Source organism: Carettochelys insculpta, chromosome 11, assembly GCF_033958435.1.
Source record: "Carettochelys insculpta isolate YL-2023 chromosome 11, ASM3395843v1, whole genome shotgun sequence".
Taxonomy (NCBI): domain Eukaryota; kingdom Metazoa; phylum Chordata; order Testudines; family Carettochelyidae; genus Carettochelys; species Carettochelys insculpta.
Window position 1 is genome coordinate 1,217,007 of NC_134147.1, and position 20,746 is coordinate 1,237,752.

The following is a 20,746-nucleotide window of genomic DNA, read 5'->3' on the forward strand; positions in this document are numbered from 1 at the left end:
ACACTTGACGTACAGGGCTGTACTTGTGTGACCCATACCAGAGCTTCAGCTAGTAATTGTCACAAAGATGCTGGTCCCTTGTAGACTTGTCTCTTGCACAGACTGGGGAATAGGGAGTTTGTCCCTTAGGAAGCGAGCGACCCTCCGGCGGTGTCCCAGCTGGTGGGCCGATGACCAGCTGAGCTGGAGCAGCACACCCGGGGCAGTGGCTGTTCTGCCCCCCCCCCCCCCCCAGCAGTGTGCCCGGATATAGTTAAAGGAGCAGATACTCCCATTTTCCTACCTGGCTATCATGGAAGGGGCCACTGGGCCAGTCCCGTCAACCTGATATTGCAGCTCCTGGTAATATTCATGGGGACAGGAATTCCTCTTCCCCGGTCTGATCCTGATGAGAAGAGCAAGCAAGCGCTCCCCCTATCGTTGACAGCGTACACCGTCTGTTCTGAACGCCACCCTACTCTTGCATAATCTCACCTCAGCGGGCGATCTTGTGGTGTTTGCAGGACTGCCTGATTATTGCCAGGGGGTTTGTGGTTCAGAGGCCCCTTGCAGTTCGGTTGTGATTGACGATCCCAGGTGTCACCATGTTATTCAGATGGTTTGACCTTGTTCAGGCCTTCCCAAGAGTGGGGGGCAAAGCTGTCTTCTTCAATGCCTCATTCATGGCTGTTGTTGGGGAAGTGGGATCGTTGTGATAGTTGTGTGTCTGGTCTGGATGGGCCTTCATTGTGGCCTGGGTGCTGATTACAAAGTGCTGGGGATGGCAGAGGATCCCAGACTTGGCTTAGGGGATGCGATGACATGAGTGTTTGCCTTCCTTGGTTTTCCGTGCTTTGCAGCTGCCCCCGTGGCTTGTTGGAAAAGATGTGCTCTCTCTTCGGGCCTAGCATGAGTTTCTGCCTTGGCTGCAGGCCAGGTCAGCTTATGGAGACCCCAGGGAATGGAAGGGAGTGGAGATTCCCTGCATGGGCATAGATTTAGGGAAAGCCCTCTTATACCTGAGCCATGTGGGAGAGGGGCTCTCAGTTCATGAATTTTGGTTCCTGCTTTTTCAGGATTGGGGCAGCATCAGCACTAGCCCAGCTGGGCCTGGGGATAGAGCAACTCAGGAGGCTGCACATTGGCGTTCTGAAGCATATGGACATGAGATCCCATGTGGGAATTGGGGTTAACGTTCCATTGCGTCTTCGTTCCAGATGACGGTGGACAGGCTGGGCTGGTGGTGGTGTGGATCTGTGGGCACAGTGTTGTTTACTGGGTACCTAGGTGGGGCTCCAGTTTGTGTGGAGTTTGGCAGCTGCGCCTCAGTGACGAAGCAGTCCTGAACTGGCATGGGAGGAAGGGCATATTATGGGACCAGCTGGTGCCCCTTCTGCACGCGGTAGGAGCGCATGGGCAGGCTCATGATGTAATTGTGGTTCACCTCGGGGAAAATCACCTGGGACTGTATAAAGGGGTAGACTTAATGATCAGAGTGAAGAGGGACTTGGTGCAGATCCTCAAACTTGTCCCCGCAGTGTAAAGATATGCTGCAGTGCATGGTGTGGGACGGAGCTGTGAAACCTTCCCGGGTTCGCAAGGCCAGGAGGTATGTGAATAAGGAGGTGGCCCCATTCATGGCTGTCATAGGAGCATCAGTAGTTTCACATTCAGTCACAGCATATGGGGCACCTGAATTATTCAGGGAGGAAGGGGTTTGGGAGCTGACATGTTTTTGACAGATATTAAAGAAGGCATTGGGAGGTGTCCGGGAAACCAGGAAGTTATTGGGGTGAGATAGTCAGGGTGGCTCCTGCTGTCTCCTTGTGGACATCCAGCTCAGGTAAATTGGAAACATGGCGATATACTGTTGTAAGGTCCCCACTTTCGTGAACTTAATGTTCGTGAATTCAGTTATTCACGAGTGGCTGCTTGAGGCTGCCGCTTCCCAGGGCTCTGCCGGGGGGGGAGGGGGGAGGCTCTCAAGCCCCTGCCCTCACAGCAGGACCTAGCACCCTCCCTGACAGATATTTTTTTTTTTTTTTTTTTTTAAATCTGACCTGCCCTAGAACCTTTCAAGGCTCCCTCAAGGATTAAACTCACAACCCTGGCTTTGCAAGGCCTGTGCTCTAACCAGTAACAGAGCGGTAGCCATGTTAGTCTATATTCTAACAAAACAAAACAGCAGTCATGGAGCACTTCAAAGGCTAACAAAATATTAGTCTTTAAAGTGCTACATGACTGCCGTTTGTTTTGTGCTCTAACCACTGAGCTATCCCTCTCCAGCGTGATAAGACTAAGCTCATGTGTCTGATTATCAGTGGATCTCAAACTATGACAGAAGTTACACTTATTTCTACTTTATAGATGGGGAAGCTGAGGCATGTGTGACATTACCCAGCGGGTGATCAACTCAGTCACTAAGCAGACTGATTCCCTGCTGGCACTCTGGTGGGAAGGGGTATGGGGATCAGATCAAATAGGTTGGTAAAGCATTTAAAGTAGGTGCTCTTAAAGAAGTGAAAATGGGACTGGGGCTCCTTTGACTGGTACAGCAGAGAACCAAACTCCTTCCTCTGTAGTCCTCCCTACTCTTCATTCGAGGGGTGGGGGGTGAGGTGCCTGCAGTGGGTTGGGATCAGGATGAGTAAGGCGGGTGGTTGACAGAAGCCCCTCACTGTGTGTTAAGATGACTATGGAATTTCCTGAAGTGCACACGTCTCTGCCAGCTAGTCCCAGATGTCTGTGAGTAAAATCGAGGCCTAATTAAACCACTTCCAGTGTCTCCTGTCCTCCTGGCATAGTGGCACAATAAGCTTGCCACATGGGAAGTGTTGAGGGCTGGTGTTTTGGAGAAGATGCACCCCTTTCACATGCTCAAGAGACAGGGAGCTGCAGACTGGGTTAGTGTGGGGACTCTGACTTGTTCCCTTCATCCTCCAGGGCCTGTAGGTGAGGAGATTATATAGGTTCATGCCTGTGCTGGAAAAGGCTCTTTTACCTGAACCCCCACTTCCTTCCTCCCTCCCATCTGCGCTAGCGCTGAAATACTGGGTATTGCCAGCATCCGCTAGGGGCGTTGCTCTGCTGCTGTTTTCGTGGGTGACTGGGACAGACTTTTTTCCCTCAGCCTCAGATTGGCCAAGGTGCAGTGGGCTTTTTGTCATCCTGAGAACAGGTTTGTAGGAGGAGTAGGCTTTGCTGGGATAAACATGAAACCGGAAGTAGACTTTGAGGTTGCAGATCATTTCAGCATGGGAGGATGGCAGTGTAGGTACTTTGTAGGGAGGGGATACAGGGGAATGGACTGGTAATGCATTCTGAGGAGGTACTCTTTAAAGGAGCAGAAATGGGTGTGCAGGACTTCTGTTACTGGTACAGCAGGGACCATCTCCTGCTGCTTTAACACCCCTCCTTAATTCCCCTTCAGGGCGTGGCGGTGAGCCCCCAATAGCAGGTTGGCTGGGGATCAAGTTGGGGGCCGAGGCTATTGGAAGTCTCACTTCGGAAGGTCTCTAGTTCAACTTCGGATACAAGGCTGCTGAGGGAGGAGGCGTCACGTTTTGGTTGCTTGTCGCACTTAACGTGTTTCATCCTAAATTGAAACAGCTTTTGGTAGAATTCATTACAAATCTGAGGCCATCAAAAATGCCACTTGTTGCTCCTCAGGTTAGACATTACAACTTAGATTCTTTTAACGTCTTTGTGCCAATGTTCATCAAGGCAGTTTTCTCATCATTGAAATAAGCAGGGTTTATTCTAAAAAATTCAAATGTAAAAGTTATCTTTTCACTCCCCTCTTCCTACATCTCCCTTTGTAGAGGATTTAAAGTAGCATGAATTTTCCTTTAAAAATGTCATAAATCTTATATCAGAAAATAAGCTGACATTGTTAAAGAAGAGACTCAATTTAAGAAGTACTTGAGGTTAATTTCCTTACCTACATTACAGATAACATCTTGGATTATTAGCACTTGAAACATTTTAAATTCCACTTTTCCCTTCATTACATGCCCTGGCTTACTTTGTCTGTTTTAGTTTGGACACTGAATAGCAGTAAATTCCGTTTCACTATCATATAGTCTGTTTCACTTTCAGATTCTCCATACACCAGAGTTTTGAAACCCTTTGGGTAGCTGAGATTAAACTTAATAAACTATTACGAATTCTAAATTTTGACCAAATTCAAGGATTGTCTTTAACACTGTAGGTAGTGACTTGCCAGCTAGGCGCTGGAGTTCTCGTGTGTCACCCTGAGGCTGCTGTAACTTTAAGAAGTATTTGTTTAATAAGCTTTGCTGAAGTCTGCCCCCAAGCATATAAAAATGTGTCTACAAAGGGAGTTGCCTAAATACAGCTAAACTGAGAACTCATTCATAAGCTGATGGAAACCTTATACGTTGTATTGGATATTTATGTATAGCACTTCAGATGTTGAGGAACGGTTTCCTCTTATGTTTGAGAGCAGAAAATCTCTCTAGTCTAGGGCCATGTTTACAGTACGGGCCCCCCTTCTCCCTCTCTCACCCCCACGTAATTGTCAGTCTCAGCTACGCAATTTACCATGTTGTCTTCCACGAAGTAAGGTCTGCGGGGGTTGCCCTCCCATCAGCTCCGGCTACTCTTCTCATCCAGGTGGAGTTGCACACTCAGCAAGAGGGTGCTCAGAGATCGATTTATCACATCCAAGCAGATGCGATAAATCGGGTGGTGCCCTGAAGTAGTGAAGACAAGCCCCAAGTCTAAAAGGTGGAGCGGCTTCAGTGCTCTGTATGAGGGTTGAGTAGTATTTTACAGTGTTAAACGGGTTATTTAAATGGCTAAAGTAAATAATACTTTCTGGTGTACATCTGTATGTGTAGTAGAATTTGCGGATTTAAAAATTAATGGCTTGCAAGCAGTTGTCTTGCTAAGAGACCATTATAAATCCATGAGAGGCTTTTCCAGATCTGCAGAAGTGGGTCTGTCCCACAAAATCTCATCACCCAATAAACCATTTTGCTAGTCTTTAAAGTGGTACAGGACTGCTGGTTTGTTTTGTGAGGATACAGACTAGCCCGGCTGCCTCTCTGACACTTGGAAATCACTGTCAAACTTCCCCTGCACTGTTAGCCACGCTTGGGTGGTCACGTGTTTCCAAAGTGTATTGAAAAGTTTGAATTAATATTTTTGGGATTGAGGTATCGTTTGGGATTGGAATAGGTTATGCCCTAGGCGTGATTCCATGATCCCAAATTCCTGCTGCTTGGATTCCTTCAGTGGCTGGCTCCTGCCACCGCTCTCTGGGCTCTGATTTCTTAGTGGTCTGGAGTGGTAGGAAGGATGAGTGCCTGGAAACTTCAGGAGTGTGGTTTCCTGCAGGCAATATAGCTTTCCTTCCTACTCAGGATCACGCCAGCCTGGGCGCTAGTCCTCCAAAGAGAGAGAGGTGTGGAGGAAATTGGGCTCACTCCTTTGCCTCCAGAGGCACCAACTTTGGGAGTTTCCAGTGTGTGCGTGGTCACTCGCCCCATTCCATCCCAGGCCCTGCCCCTTCTCCTAAGCTCCTACCCAGTCTCTTTCCATCCTGTTCTGTTCCCTTGCGCATTTCACCCCCAGTTCTCCTGCTGACCTCCCCACCCACTGCCTCCTGCATGCTGCAGAACAGCTCTTCAGAGGTGGGCTGGCAGAGCTGATTGTGGGGGGCTGCCAGTGAGTGCTGGAGCATTTTTTTTCCCTGTGGGCGTACCTGGAGTCAAGCCCTATCTTTGCCTCCCCAGTGGGATGCGTTAAGGTCTATGCCGTGTCCCTAGTTCTGTGTACGGTTGCACTGGGAAGAATCCTCCCACAGAGTGAGGAGAGAAGCCAAGCATTCCGAAAAGCTGCTGCTACTCTTAGAGGCGACTAGAGCTGCCCTCTTCCCTTCTGGCTAGGCCAGGCCTAGTTCTTTGCTATGCTGCTTCCTCCTCCTCAGCCATCGGTGAAGGTGCAAGCCAAGACCACTTTGAATTTTGCCACGTGGTCTTGACAAGCTGTTAGATGCGAACGTAGTTTTTTCACAGTCAGGTGGGCCGTGGCACGAGGCTGCTGTGCTGTATTCCCTGGCCATCTTCAGCAGTCTCCACTTCCCGAGTCTTGGGCTTTCATTTATTGCTCTGGGTGGCACAGTCAGTGCACAGAGTCAGCGATTGCCCAGTCTAATTGATGGCTGCCTTGCTAGAGGAGGTGGAAGGAATCCCATAGCTGTGTACCTCCAGCCTCTCTGTCAGCCAGCGTTTCCCGTTGATAACTATTCATGCAAACCGACCGGAACACACTGCACCTTCCTCTTCGGGCCTTGCCTGAAAGGGTACACCTGCGTTTGACTAGCCTGTGCTTTTGGCCAGGGGCAGCCTCCGGGGTTAGTTGCTAATGCTGTTCTACGTAGCTCATAATACTGGGCTTGCCTGTCTTTGGAGGCAAGGCAGGAGATGCAGATCTCAGCTGCAGCCCGTTCCCTGCTGATCTTTGTTAGCATCTGAAAGGATGCACTCCGGGTTTGGCTTGCTCCCTTCCTTACTGGGACCAATCTAGTACATCTGCACGTGGGTGACTGGTAGAGGCTTGCCCTGGACGTTTCTGGCGTGAGACTCCTGTTCTCGTGGACTGTTGTAGACTGACCATCTGGTCTGGAGCATTCTCTGTGCACAGCACGGACCTCCTAGGGCTGCACCATGCTGGTTTCCATTTGCTTTTGTTGTTGTTGTTGCTGCAAGTATGCAAGAGTGAGGGAGAGCTAGCCGAGCGGGCGAGTGAAGAACATAAGAATATTGCCAAGTTTTCCCTCCTTTGTGTCCTGCTTTACTTCATGCTTCTGTTTCCCACCTTCTTGGTCTGGGGGCGGGAAAAAAATTTACCTTTTAAGTTTCCCCATTTAGAATGGTTGACATGGCTCTTGCCATGCTTCCAAAGGTTGGGCATTCTCTGGCATGGGCTTACGTATATGACATCCTTCCTCCAGTCTGTCAGATCTGTTATGTGAGTCCAGAGCTGGGGAGGTGCTGAGCCGATGCCATCTCTATTAACTTCACAGGGATTTGAATCAGGATTGGGCCAACAGGGAGCCCAAAGCATAAGAAACATACTGCGTTCTGGCTCCCTGGCAATGGACACATCCTAAAGCATATGTACGGGGTAGACAACCAGCAGCTTAACCTTGGCTCACTGATGACAGCAATTCAGTGAGATACTCTCTGATGGGCTGGGTTAAGTGCTTGCATATGCTGGCCTTGCAAACCGCTTTTAAAGAGGTGGGTGTGATTGTGGGGGTCTGAATTTGTACACGATCAAAAATGTAGCTTGTGAGCCACAGCACCGTGCAGTGCACAGTTCAGCCAGCGTCTGCTCTGAATGCGAAGCTTTCTCCCAGAGAGTGGCAGCAATGCTCCTTCGGCGTGACTCTCTGAGTCCTACCTCGTCTTCGGAGCAAAGAGCTTACTTTTTCCTCTGCAAGGTGCCCTGATGCAACTGGGGCACTGCAGCACAGAACATCTGGCTTATTTTTTTCTCTTCCTCTGACCTTGGGTATCTCTTCTGGTGCCTGATCTTTAGTCTGCAGTTCCAGGTGCTGCTTGTATATTGCACACAACACTGGTTCCGTTTTGCATTGGTGCTATGCCAGCATAGATTTCATTCACTGAGTAGTTAAACCCTCAGCTGCCCTTTTGCCTGCATTGCGATTGCACAGTATGATGGATCACCTGTAGTCGAGAGCAAATCTTAATCACTGACACAACAGAGCTGAGATTCGGAGGTGCAATAGGGAATGTGTGGTGCTGTAATCCTTGAAGCTCTTATACAAGGCATAAGGGGAACTGGATTCAGAGTGGTAAAGTGTAAAGTAATGCACATCGGAAAAAGTAACCCCCAGTATACATTCAATATGGTGTGGGCTCATTTAGCTACAACTAATCAGGCAAGAGATTCTTGGGGTTATCGTGGATAATTCTCTGAAAACATCCACTCAGCATGCAGTGACAGTCAAAAAAGCAAATAAGATGTTAGGAATTATTAAAAAAGGGATAGAAAATGAGAGACAGAATATTTTCCTGCCCCTTTATAAAGCTGTGGTGCACCCACATCTTGAGTACTGCGTACAGATGTGGTCTCCTCAACTCAAAAAAGATATTTTGGCTTTAGATGAGGTTCAGAAAAGGGCAACTAAAATGATGAGGGGTTTGGAAGGGGTCCAATATGAGAAGAGGTTAAAGAGACTGGGACTTTTCAGTTTAGAAAAGAGGAGACTGAGGGGGATATGATAGAGGAATATAAAATCCTGAGTGGTGTGGAGAGGGTGAATAAAGAAAAGTTATTTACTTGTTCCCATAATATCAGAGCTAGAGGACACCAAATGAAATTAATGGGCTGCAAGTTTAAAACTAATAAAAGGAAGTTCTTTTTTCACAGGGCACAGTCAACCTGTGGGACTCCTCGCCAGAGGAGGCTGTGAAGGTTAGGACTATAAGAGTTCAAAGAGGAGCTAGATAAATTCATGGAGGTGAGGTCCATGAAAGGTTATTAGCCAAGGGGTAGGAATGGTGTCCCAGGCCTCTGTTTGTCGGAGGCTGGAGATGGATGGCAGGAGACAAGTCACTTGATCATTGTCTTCGGTCTACCCCTTCTAGGGCACCTGGCACTGGCCACTGTCGCAGACGGGATACTGGGCTTAGATGGACCTTTGGTCTGATCCAGAGATGGCCAGTCTTATGTTCTTATGGTCCTTAGGGCAGTTTAACATGCACACCCAGCATTGCTGGGCTGGAGCGAGGTGCAGAGAGTGCTTGAGTGTGAGGTTCAGGTAGTGAGATGTGAATTTGGGTCTGGAGAGGACTGTGCTGTGTGGCTTCATCTTCAAGGGAATTTTTAACATTGCAGTGATGATACAGTAATCCCTCTGACTTACGCGTAGGTTGTGTTCCCAGGCAGCTGCGTGCAAATCTAATGTCATGCAAGTTAGGGGGGCCATGAAACTGACCGGCACTGCTGCACTGGTCAGTTTCCTGGCTCCTGGGACTGGCAGAGAGCTGTGAACCACACTGCAGCTTGTCTCCTGGCTCCCCTCTTTGCAGGAGCTGGGAAACTGACCAGTGCTGCTTGCAGGAACTGGTGGGGAGCCACACACTAGGTGGCAGCCTGGCTCCCGGGACTGGTGGGGAGCAGTGAACCAGGGGGCAGTCTGGCTTCCACAATCAGAGGGGAGCTGGCAGCCTGGCTCCCGGCTCCCCGCCACTCAGGATTTCAACTCACGTTCATCCAAGTAACTGGCAAGTCGAAATCGTGTGAGTAGGGGTTTTACTGTACAAGTAGTACAGGAACCAAACCTGTCCAGCGCAGTCAGCATGAATTCTCAGTGGGGCTGGTGAGTGCCTTCTGAACATTTCCTAGGATACTGGCATCCCCCCAAGAAAGGGCATGGGCACCAATATCTGGGTAGGGAAGGTAACGGATCCCAGTCCTCTGAAAGGTGTAACTGAGCAGCCCAGGGCGACAAAGGCAGGGATTGGCCTGAGACCCTTCATGCCAGACGCTGGGTCTCCTGTCCTACTACAGGCCAGTGAAGGGCCAGGCAGCAGAGGAGTGCATAAGAACTTAAGGTGAGGTAAAGAATACTGTGCCTGCGCTGAAATGAATGGTCAGAAGTGCATCAACTTTTGCAGGGTTTCACACTGTATGGGTCATGCAGTTCATTTCCTTTGGTGTAGTCCAGCATGTTCTCTTACTCCCTTGTGGTTTTAATGAGACCTTTTAAGTCATAGCTGGTTTGGAGGTGAAGTCGCTGCAGGATGCCCTGGGGAGGGTGGGAACTGGAGGCCTCAGCATGGAGAAGGGCTTTGTCCCCAAACCTACCCATCGCTTCCCTACAAGGCGTGGTAGGAAGAATGGTTCAAAGCACTTTGCTCAGGTCAAGGAGGTCCATCAGAATGAGCTGCAGGTGGGCGCGGGGGTGAAGTGGCATAGAAATTGTCTTTGTTCTGCCCGCAGTGACATTCCTGTTCTGTATGAGATGCTTGCTTTTCTGCCCAGACAACTGGCCTACAAAATAAAATCCCTCATGCCTGTGCAAGAGCTCTTTCAGCACACAGAAAAGGAGCCATGGTACCACATCTTGCTTGTGCTCTGAAGATGGCTGTTTGGTTAGAGTCCCACCCATCCACCCACCCCAAAATATTTAAGTGCACAAAATATGCCTGGGAAATGCACTGGCTCCGCTTAAAAGCCACCATGAGCAAAGGTTGAATTTTCTAGCTGTACTTGTGTACCTTTGCTCATTCATATGCAAAGGATTTTGAGACTCCACAACTAGTTGTTACAGAGCAGAAGCTAAGATAGACCAAGAACGCACTTCAGCTTGTCTCCTGAAAACATCCTTGGGGCTACAATTCTAGTCACCCAAAAACCATTGCATCCTGTTCACGTTTTCACAAAGGCTATTGTTGTGTATTAATCAACGTTTGTTTCAGAGCAGCCTCCTCCTCCTCCTCCTCCTCCTCCTCCTTATTATGAACCTGAATCTGACTCAGTGCCATTGTCTCTCTTCTTTAAAAAAGCACGTTGCTCACGTTATTACCTGTTTTAAGGAGGGGTTTCTCTTGTCACATCTCACAGGGGGGAGCGGGAATTTCTTAGGGTATCTTTTTTCTAATGAAAACTTGAGCTAAAATGCATGGTGTTAAACTGCATCCAAACGTCAGCCACTGATTTTCTGTTGTATTTTGCAGAGATGTTGGGGTGGTGGTCGGAGGGTTTGTGATTGAGGGAAGGGGAAATTGGGTGTTTAAATGTGGCTTTTCTGTATTACAAGGCACTAACACACCTCCCGTCTGTATTTAAATGCTGTCCCCAGGTTACGACTATGGCTATGTCTGCGTGGAGTTTTCACTCTTGGAAGAGGCCATCGGATGCATGGAAGCCAACCAGGTTGCTTTACACTTCGGTCGAATGCTGCTAGAAGAATATGGTCTTGCTGGGGGCGGGTGGAGAGTCAGTGGTTTCTGGAATGGTTCAAAGGAAGAGCCTCTCTTGTTTATACACACCGCTGCTGCTCAAATGCTAGTTTTCCCACACGCTGACCGAAGGCTCTGTGACGCCTCTGTGAGAGAGCCAAGAGGCTCTGAACGCTCTGCCGTTGCAGCATGAGTGCTCCTGCAGATTGGCTAGATTTCAAGGCTCGGAGAGGAAGAAGATTCCCAGTGCAGGTTGTTGTCTTTGTGGGCTTGTATTCAGTTGGAAAGAGCTCTGCTAGCTGGAAACTCCTGTCTGTGCCCCGTAATTGTGCCTTTCGCCCATCACACGGGGTCTGAGTTAGACACAAATGTGTGTCTATAGGCAGGGCCTCTGGTATGCAGCTCTGATCAGCTCAAATGCCACTTCACTTGCCTGCTCCTTGTCTCAGTGGCTTATCTGGGCAGGAGGGATTCTGCATGTCTCTCTCCTCTTGTATTCATGTTATCCCATTGCCAAGTTGGAATCTCATACACAGGGCTTGGCCTATGCATAGTTGCACCTGGTAAGTCTGAATGTTTTTGGGTGAGCAGATAGCAAGTGTGAAAAATTAGGATACTCTTTTTTGGAGGTGAGGGGTGGGGTGTAGCTGCCTATATCAGACAAATCCCCTAATGTGGTGTTAGTCCCTCTTAATATTCGGACTTTGGCCATCCTGGATGATTGTAACTGTGAAAGAGATGCTCAGCCATTCTCACACTGAGTAAGCTCCCAGCTGCAGCAGTAATTGGGATCTGATCCACTAAAATCTGTGGCTGTTGGGTACCATGCAAGTGTCTGACCCTCAAATGCTGTAACTCACAGAAGAACTGAAATCTACTGATACTGCCCGTCCCCTGGAAATTGCAGGGAAGTGACCAGGGAGACAGCTACTTCACCATAGCACAGCGCTGCCTTGGACCACTCCTCTGCTAGAGCCCACTGTTAGCCCCTCATCAGGAGAGAATATCTTCCTACCTTCATCTCCGTACTGCACACGAGCTAGAGCTGCCGTAGTTTTATCTAATTCATTCATGCTTTGGAATGCCATTGGCTACCTTGCCTAAAGCGTGGCTTCCCCAGTCCCAAGAGAGCCGTGCAGGTTAGCAGCTGAGTCCTAATGCTAGAGTTGTACAGGTGTGCAGCTACCATGAATACGCATTCTGCCCCCGGCCCAGCGGGATGTGGCACGCGTGTGCGTACCTCTGTGGTAAGATCATCAGTGGAAGGGCTGAGCACATGCCTGTTCTAAGAACTTGCACTGAAAGTTGTAGAAATATTCCTGCTGCTTCTGATTTGTAACACCAATGGGAATGTGCATAGACTGATGGGGTCTCAGTACTGCTGGTGCTGAATGAGGCCGCCTGGCAGAAAGGATGCCCGCAAAGGTGCTCCAAAATTTTAATGGCATACTGTCACTGTGGGTGAGGCCAAAGTCTGACTTCCCTTCCATGCTGCCACTCCTGCTTTCACCACCAGCCTGGTTTCCATTTCAAATGCACTGTAATAGGAAACCCTGTGTGTTAATTTGGCGCGACCATCACAGTAACCCACCCTTCACCACATGCGCCCAGCTCAGCTCATCAGATCCTGTGTGCAGTGGCCAGTGCCCCTGAGAGGACGTCCTTTGGCACCTGAGGAAGCTGCTCCCCTTCCTGGTAGAGTCTGAGCACCCTGGCTCTTCCAGCTCTCTGACGGGGACCGCAGGTGTGGTTTTGTCTGACTAGCACAGACAAGGCCAAGTAAGGTTCCCAGCCCCCACTGTGCAATGGAGAACCAGTAGGCACCCAGGAAGTGCTCTACCCCACGCAGGTGTAGATGTGGAGGTGCAGGGCACTTACCATACGCACAACTGAGGCATGTCCAGACGGGTAGATGCACGTGTATCCTTCCTTCCCTGCCCCAACACTCGCTCATCTCCAGTGCGGGTGGCACAAAGTTCCCATCCCGCGTACCCACATGCTCGTCCCTACCATGACAGCACCAGCAGTCCGATGGGAAGTCCGTTCATCCAGATCGGGGCACCTCTGGGCCCCTAGTGTAGTCTTGGCTTCTGTCTTCCTGCTGGCAGCCTGAGGCTCCTGTGTGGAGAATTTCTAGAAGGCGTGACCATTTCCATGGCACTCTGCAAGGTCCGCTCTCGGGCCAGTTCCATCAATGATGGAGTCCTGTTCGTTGCCATGGTCATTTGGTGTGACCCCCAGCCGGAGCCTGATCAAAACCCCGCTGAAACCACTGCCTGCCTTTCCCTCACCTGGCTCTCAATGTGTGGCAATCTGAGCTAGAGAAAATGACCTTCATTGTAAAAGATGAGGGTGTTGTGCACCTGCTGTGAGGCTAGTGGGTAGCCTTTTCGCTGTCAGGTGAGTCCAGGCTGAGCTCACCTGTAAGAAGAGGAATGGGGGGATGTGATTGCTCCATCCCTGAATGATCAGGCTTGCACCATTTCATTCTCTTCTGGGTGGACCCAGGGCTGAAGTGTATCAGAGACAATGTCACATTGCCTGGTTTGAAGTTGATCTGAATTTTTACAAACTCTAAAAAGAGTACTTATGCAATGGCCTGGGAGCCCCTGACAGTGCTTCAGCAACACACTAACAGCTAAATCTGTTGGTTAACCCATCCAAATCAAATAGCATAAACAGAACAAGAACTAATAACTTCCCGTCAATTCTCCCTGGAGTGCCACAGCCCTGCTACCCAACAGCCATCTCCTCCTGGGCAAGGTGGGAAGTCATTCACAGTGGCAGGATGCTTACATTGGCCCGGGACTAGATAAAATTTTACCAACTTTTTTCCTTCTTCCCTTCACTTAATACAGACCAGCATTTGGTGGTTGGGGTATTTCCAGATTCCCACCTGCAGGCTTACCAGGTCCAACCATGCATCTGCTCAGAACATGTAGGGTGTGTGTATGCATTCGTGAGTTTCTGAGGCGGCTTGCTATTGAATTCATTGAGCTGAAGTGACCCCCCGACCACCACTTCTTCCTTGCTGTCCTGATTGCAAGGGGGGAAGGATGCCTTTTGTACCAGTGCACACTCACCAGTATTCACAGCTGTAGCTAATGGGATTAAAGCAGCCCTGTTCATCATGTGCACAGTGACATTTCAGAAGTCACTCCAATTCAGGAGCAGGTAAACTCTGCTCAGTTCACAGCTACATTGGCCCCTTGCCCAATAGATATGACATGGGAAATATTGCCTGCTTGCTCAGTTCAGGCCGGAGAATTGCTGTTTGTAAACTAGACTCTGCAGGGGCCTGCACCTCTGTGTAAGAGCAGGTTGGCTGCAGCTGCTTTGCAGAACTCCCTAGGCTGCATTTGGCTTGGTGCTGTTGGTAATCGGTGCTCTTGTTGGTTTCATTGTTGGTTGTGTGCCTCATTGGCTTTTGAGGATGGAGACTTCTCTGTTCACACGGTGATCTGAGCCGCCTTTTGTGAGAGGCAGGGAATGTTCAAAAGAGCTTATTTGTCTGCGCAGGTCTTCAGTGCTGCTCTTCCAAAGAACCTTTCTACCTTTTAAAAGCTGGGGGAAGGGTGAATGGCACCTTGTGTCCATCTTCTTCCATCTCCTCCATGTGTAAGCTCCATGCTGCCCACTAGGCACAACCGGGTGTTTCACTCCTCCAGGTTACTGCTCTGGCTTCTTCTGGAGCAGCCGCTGAAAAAAGGGTTACTGAGCCACTGCTGCTTGGTATTAAGCTTGGCCTACCTGAGGGGCTGCAGCCCCTTGTGGGGAGAGGGACTCCATAGCAGGGCTCTCGTGTTCAGGAGAAAGACAGACTGGCTCTATTTGAAACTTGCTGGACTTGTTCTTGAGCACCAAATGATCGGGTGTGGGTTTTTGTGTGGGAAGGGGGTGATGAAGCAGGGATCTGAGTTAGCTGGAACTCCTGTGTTCAGGGAACGGTGAATTCAAGCCTTCCAGCGCGAGTCAGGAGGACAGTGTGTGGTTATGCCTAGGCAGTCCTTGCGTCGTCATTGTGCGCAATGGGAGGAGCGGAAAGATGCGTCTCTCGCTACCTGGGTATTTTCCCACTTTCTTTGTGAGCCAAGGCTGGCAGGAGCAGACACGACTGTGCGAGAGACAAGGGGTAGGACTGTCACACTTGGACAGGAGAGCCAATGGGAGATGGGGGCAAATCACTTATTTTGACCAAACTCATAATGCCTGCCCCCCCGGGACTCCTCCCAGGCCCCCCATCCCAAGAAGTGTTGGCAGCATGGTCATTTTGTGAGCCCTTCTTCCAGTGGCCGACCCTGGCCTGCTGTTTGTTCCTGCTCCCATCCATGGGTCTGGAAGTTGAGGGGATGTTGATGTTAATTTCCAGGACACACTTGCTGTAATGCTGGAGATGGGTGGGCACGGGCTAGGTTCCATGACTTGCTTGCACTTTGCACGGACTCCATGTTTTCATGTGGGAGGCACGTACCAAAGAGCTGCCTGTTTCTCCTGAGGCATGACCTGTACCCATACCTTCTTCATGCACTCAGCCTCCTTTGCCTCTTGCCATGCACCAGCGGGGAGCAGCGGCAGGCCCTGAACTTTACCTGAGCAGACCCTGCAGCGCAGAGATCGGAATGGTGAATGAGAGTCTGCCGTCTTTCCACTCTTGTGTGTCCCTCTTCCTTTATCCCTTCGTTGAACTAGTGTCTCTGCAGTGCGGCGCCGAGTGACAACCCGCTGCCCTCGGTTGTTGAGATCCCTCAGGCTGCTGGAAGAGCAGTAAGAATGCTGTGTCACTTTCTGCCATTTACCTCCTTTGAGACATGGGGCATTAGGCTTTCTGGGCCTTGAAGGGGTTTTGCAATAACTCAAGAGCTCAGCCTGCAAGAATGTTCAGTGCGGAAGATTATAATTACGCCCAAGACGTGATGCTTAATTTCATCTGCACCACTTGTGTGGTGGTCCTGGGGGCGCACCACTGTGCATGACAGGAAGCATGTTGCAGTCCATGGGGGAGACTGTCACCCAGCGTAGAACTGAATGTCAGAAACGACTGTCATCTGATGATGGCAGGAGGCATTAATTGTGGGGCCTTTCTCTGACTGGTCCATGGACCTGAAGAAATAGTCTCTGTAATGGAAGACCAGACTTCTCTCTGTATCTTCACTAGGGTTCATGTTTTTCCTGGAGAAGGCATTTTGCCCTTGGCTTGCTCAGCAAAGGAAACGCTTTGCCGGTTACTCTGTACCCTGCAGTTAAGTCTGGTGGTGGTAATGTTTTATACGTGGTCCTGAGCATGCTGTGTAAGCTCCAGTAGTCCCACAGGCAAGAGAGCCGGAGAAGGCCTTATTCAGGTCGCACACGCCTATTGGCACCTGCGTCCTGGGATAGAAAATGGAATCAGTTTGTCTTCTGGTTTACGTGAAACACGCCCCTTTTCTGTTGGTGGTGGTGTTACGTGTAGGAGCTGTCTTGCAGATATGCATATTGCAGGGATGAGTGCTGTCCCTCTGTTGTGCTCTGTATTTGAAATGTCCTGCTTTAAACCCAAAGGATTTCTAGCAGTGTGATTTGGAGGCTCCTGGACTTCTTGTTCTCGTGTCCCCTGCCTGTAATAGGGTTCCTTGCGTAAACTTACTCCCAGGTTGAGAAGCCATGCAGACTGGGGAACTATTCTTTTTTGTAGCCCAGTGGGCTGTCAAAAGGTGCCCTTAGTATGTTGATCTGTTGAGAGGGTGTTCAGGTAAAACAGCATGTTGTTGATTTCTTTTGTTGTATTTGATTCAAGGTTGCTTAGCTGGTTCTCAGCGTTCCGCAGTGGGTCATCCAGTTGCTTGACTGTGCAGTCGCCCGAGAAAGGGAAGTGGTTAATTCAGCGCATAACAGGTCTGCCGCTGGCCTGAGTCTACTCCTCTGGCTAGCAGCTGAGTTACACTTCCGGTGTCCTGTGCATACGAATATCCCGGCACTCACGTTCTGACATGACTGCAGCGTGTGTTCCTCTATGGTTTGGGGAGTGATTTAATGTTTGTGTGCCGCAGTGCAAAGGGCAATTCATTACCTCGTACGGCTTTCAATCGAGAGAGAAACCTGTTTGGTCGTGCTTAGACTTTACCGTTTCTCCAGATCTTTTCCATCGATATCTCCCCAGTCTCAGCCTTTCTGTTTCTTCTCCTGAATCTTCTTTTGAGCTCTTCTCGTATTGTATGGGAGGGCCTCTGGATCTCTCTCCTCCAAAGGCTGCACAGTTAATTGACCCTTCCTCCAGCTAAGGACAAGAGCCTATCAGTGTTGCTGCTTCCCCGCCTGCCAGGTGAGCTGTGCATCCTCCTGCTGAGGAGCGGAGTGTTCTGCCCTGCTAGATCAGGGAGCAAAGGAACCAGATTAGCCCTCTTGGTTCTGAACTAACCCTCTCATGCCTGCCTGCGGAAGTGAGGCTGCACGCCGGTGTTCCCACCATTCGGTTCTGCTCTCCCCACACGTGGTGCAGTAATCTCTGGCTGGGTTGCTGAAAGGTTGGAAGGTGAAGTGATGGGAAATCTTTTGCCAGTGAGTGTTACCGCAGGTATGTCTGCTCCTCGCATATGTGATTTATTGAAGAGGCTGAGCTAAAAAGAGAGAAGCACCATTTCAGCTATTGCCGTAATACAAGGCCTCTTCCTAGGCGATGTGGCCTTCTGGCAGCTCAGTTGATAGCTAGGATTTTTCTTTAAAGAGTGTGAAGGATGTGTCTTATTTTACCTTGTCCAGGTAGCCTTCAGATCCCTTCCTCCTGCAGCGGGTTCGCAAGATCTTCCCATGAAGGAAGCGTCATGGTCGGACAGAAATCTGTCCTAATGCAAGCTAGCAGTCATGAAAATGTGTGGCAGCGTAGCTGTTGTTTGCATTGTCTGGAGTGTTTCCAAGATGCTCATCACATTGGCATCCAAGTGCAGCAGAAGGGAAGAGCAATGTAGAGCAGCAGTGTTTAGAGTAGATGAGTGGATTTTGAGCGTGCAGCATAGTCAGAGGGAGATTGTCGAGGGAAGCGCCTAAATCCACTGGGTAGAGTCCCATTGAAAGGCAGGAGAACTCATGATCCTCATTGTGCTAGGCACTTTTAAAAGCCACCCCCAAAGCAGAAAGGGGTCCCTGTGTGCCATGACAAGGAGTGAGATGACAATGTTACTGGGCTTTCTTAAAGGATGCTGTGTGAGGCAGCGAAGGGAATATTGGTGCCACAGCTAAAATTCCCTACCGAGGATGGAATTGGAACTTGTTCCTCCTGTTATGACAGCTTGACATCTGGAAGGTGATGGATACACCTTTCCAAGCAGGCGTCCATCTTCCATCAGCAGTGTACATCTGTGTGTACATTGAGACAGGTTGCTTTTGTTATCCATCCCAGCTCACCATCCGGTACAAAACCAAATGCGTAGTGTCTTTCCAACCTGTGTTAGAATAATATGACAACCAGGTCCTTCCGGATTATATCTCACTGTTGAGTCTCATGACTGAAGAAATGTCAACCTGTACATAGTTGTTGGGATGTGGTAAGGCAGGATCGTTTTCTCCGCTGCCTCTTTGCCTCTCTCTCGTGTCGTCTTATGTAAGCTCTGGCTGGGCGTAGCTCCTTTTCCAAAGAGTCATGGAACACTGAAATGGATGTGTCAATTTGGCTTCATGTCTCGATATATTGATTCCTGTCTGTTTTATTCCTTTTGGTTTTGTTCTCAAGATACCAATCGAGTTTGTGTCCGCCTTCTGTAGGTGGGAAGAGGGCAATATGAACTCAATCAGAGCTACTGAATTAGGCAAACTTTTGTCCATATAATTGTACAATTTTCTTATGTTTTCAGGTTCAGTTCTCATCTGTCTGGGAAATGTTTTAAACCAAAGATGAGAATCTATTACAAAGAAGTGACAAACAAAAGGTAGCCTGCTGGTTTGAATGTGTCAGAGAGACATCTCATAGGTGTCAACCCTCAAGGTTTGCGTTCACAGTGACCAGATTCCACAGCCAAGCCTCTCTTTGTCACATTTAATCAAATTAGGTTAGGACATTCAGTGCCATCTGGCATGTTTTCAAACATAGGTGGATGTCAGGTGTGGCATCAAATGAATTGTACTGTAAATGAAGGGGAAGTCTCTAGGCATGGGACTCATGGAACCTGGTCTCTGGAAAGGGTGTTGTCTACAGGATGCTCTTCCTGTACAAAAGAAGAGAGAATTCTCTTTTATCTTCAAAAACTGGAGGACACCCTCGCTCGCCTGAAGAAACTCATGGCATCTTGGAGTTTGGGGAGGGTGTCATTCAGATGGCCTTCAACTGCCTGGCCTGAGGGTGAAGGGTGGTAAAAATCAGTATCACGTAGTGCTTTTCACACAAGGCCCTCAAAGCGCTTTACGGAGGATAAGACCCATTAGAATTAGACATAATGCTGTAGAGAGTAGAGCGTTTTTGAGCTCTCAGAATGTTTCGGTTTTGGTGCCAAGCTTCGGCTCCATTTTTCCACAGGTTGGACACCAGGTTAGAACCATGGCGGTGTAACCAGGCACCATACGCCATTATGATTAAGGCCTCATAGTGTTTGTAGTTCCAGGTTAAATCCATTGTTACAAATTAAATTTGTCTTCCTTCCCTACTCCTCTCCCCTCCAGCAAGGGCGTCCCTACAGAGCAGAGTAAAAGTGGTTTGAGTGCTCTAACTACATTCATCAGTTGCCCACGTGAAAGCCATTTTGATTTTTCCCTTAGAACGAGTCCCATTCATATGCAATCAGATTCTTTGGCCCAGCAGTGTCCCTGGTTGCAGTACCTGTGCCATAGGTGTCCTGACGTTGCCATACCCAAAGGTGGAATGACCCAACAATCCCGCGTGTCCGACTTACCGCACATGGCAGCGAAGCAGGAGTTGTCTGCTTCTCTCCCCGCTGTGCTCATTCGGTCTTGGTGCTTCAGTAGGCCTAGTGCCTGTGGGAGGTGCACACATGAGTTGTTCTAATTTTTAGGCTAGATGCCCTGCTTTCCATGGGCACCAGCAAAATGGCAGAAATGAAATACCCGTGTCTAAAACCTGCCCCCGCCGTGAAGCGTCAGTGATCTGCACGCCAGGTGTCCATCCTGTTTAGAGGAGGGACAGTGCTTTGTTTGTCTCCTCCTAGAACCATGCTGGAAAAGCTAGAGAAGTCCATGGAATATTGGTCTCCCTGGTGCATGCTACGCCAGCTGCCTTGGACATACCTAGACTTCAGTTCTCTAGTCATTTCCAGTGTCCACAAGTGCTCCAGCAAGAAAGGATTCCACCCTAAGCTACCAGGCTATGGCAGCGGAAAGGTTCCAGTCATCTGCCACCCTTCCAGCCTCAACGGTCTCTGACAGCTCCAATCCAGAGGTTAGCTAAGGGCCTCGAGCCTGCTGAATCAGGGTCCCAGGCTCGGTGTGCTGTACGGAAGGGTGACTGCTGTGAATTCCTCTGGTTCTTTGGTGCTAAGTGTTGGGAGAACGCCACCACTAAACTGGTGGACAGTGTCTGTTGGTACTGAACCCTCAGCAACCTCATAACTGTGTTCTCCATGCCCATTGTGTCAGTACCTAGTGAACTGGCACCGAGGGGATAGGTGTATACGGTCATTTATCTCTGGGCTTGGTACTGAGTCTCCCCTCCTTGAAGGGTTGAGGGTGATGGCAATCCCCTAGCTACTGACATACCTGTGTAATAGGCAGAGCAAGTGTCTCTGGTATTATCTGCACCTCCTGTCCAGCTTGGGCCCTGGCTTGAAATGTTGTACTGAAAAGTACTGCACAGGATCTTTTCAGGGGAAAGGGCAACGCACCACATT

At 49.4% G+C, this 20,746-nt stretch overlaps 1 protein-coding gene across 5 annotated transcripts in view; it reads left to right on the forward strand.

The window, feature by feature from the left end:
- The window catches only part of RBM6 (RNA binding motif protein 6), a 96,726-nt gene that overhangs the window by 31,801 nt on the left and 44,179 nt on the right, over positions 1-20,746 (forward strand). For all 5 annotated transcript variants that reach the window (XM_075006016.1, XM_075006014.1, XM_075006012.1 and 2 more), the window contains one exon: positions 10,841-10,914. In XM_075006016.1, the coding sequence (XP_074862117.1) occupies positions 10,841-10,914 (74 nt within the window). The remainder of the gene's footprint in view (positions 1-10,840; positions 10,915-20,746) is intronic.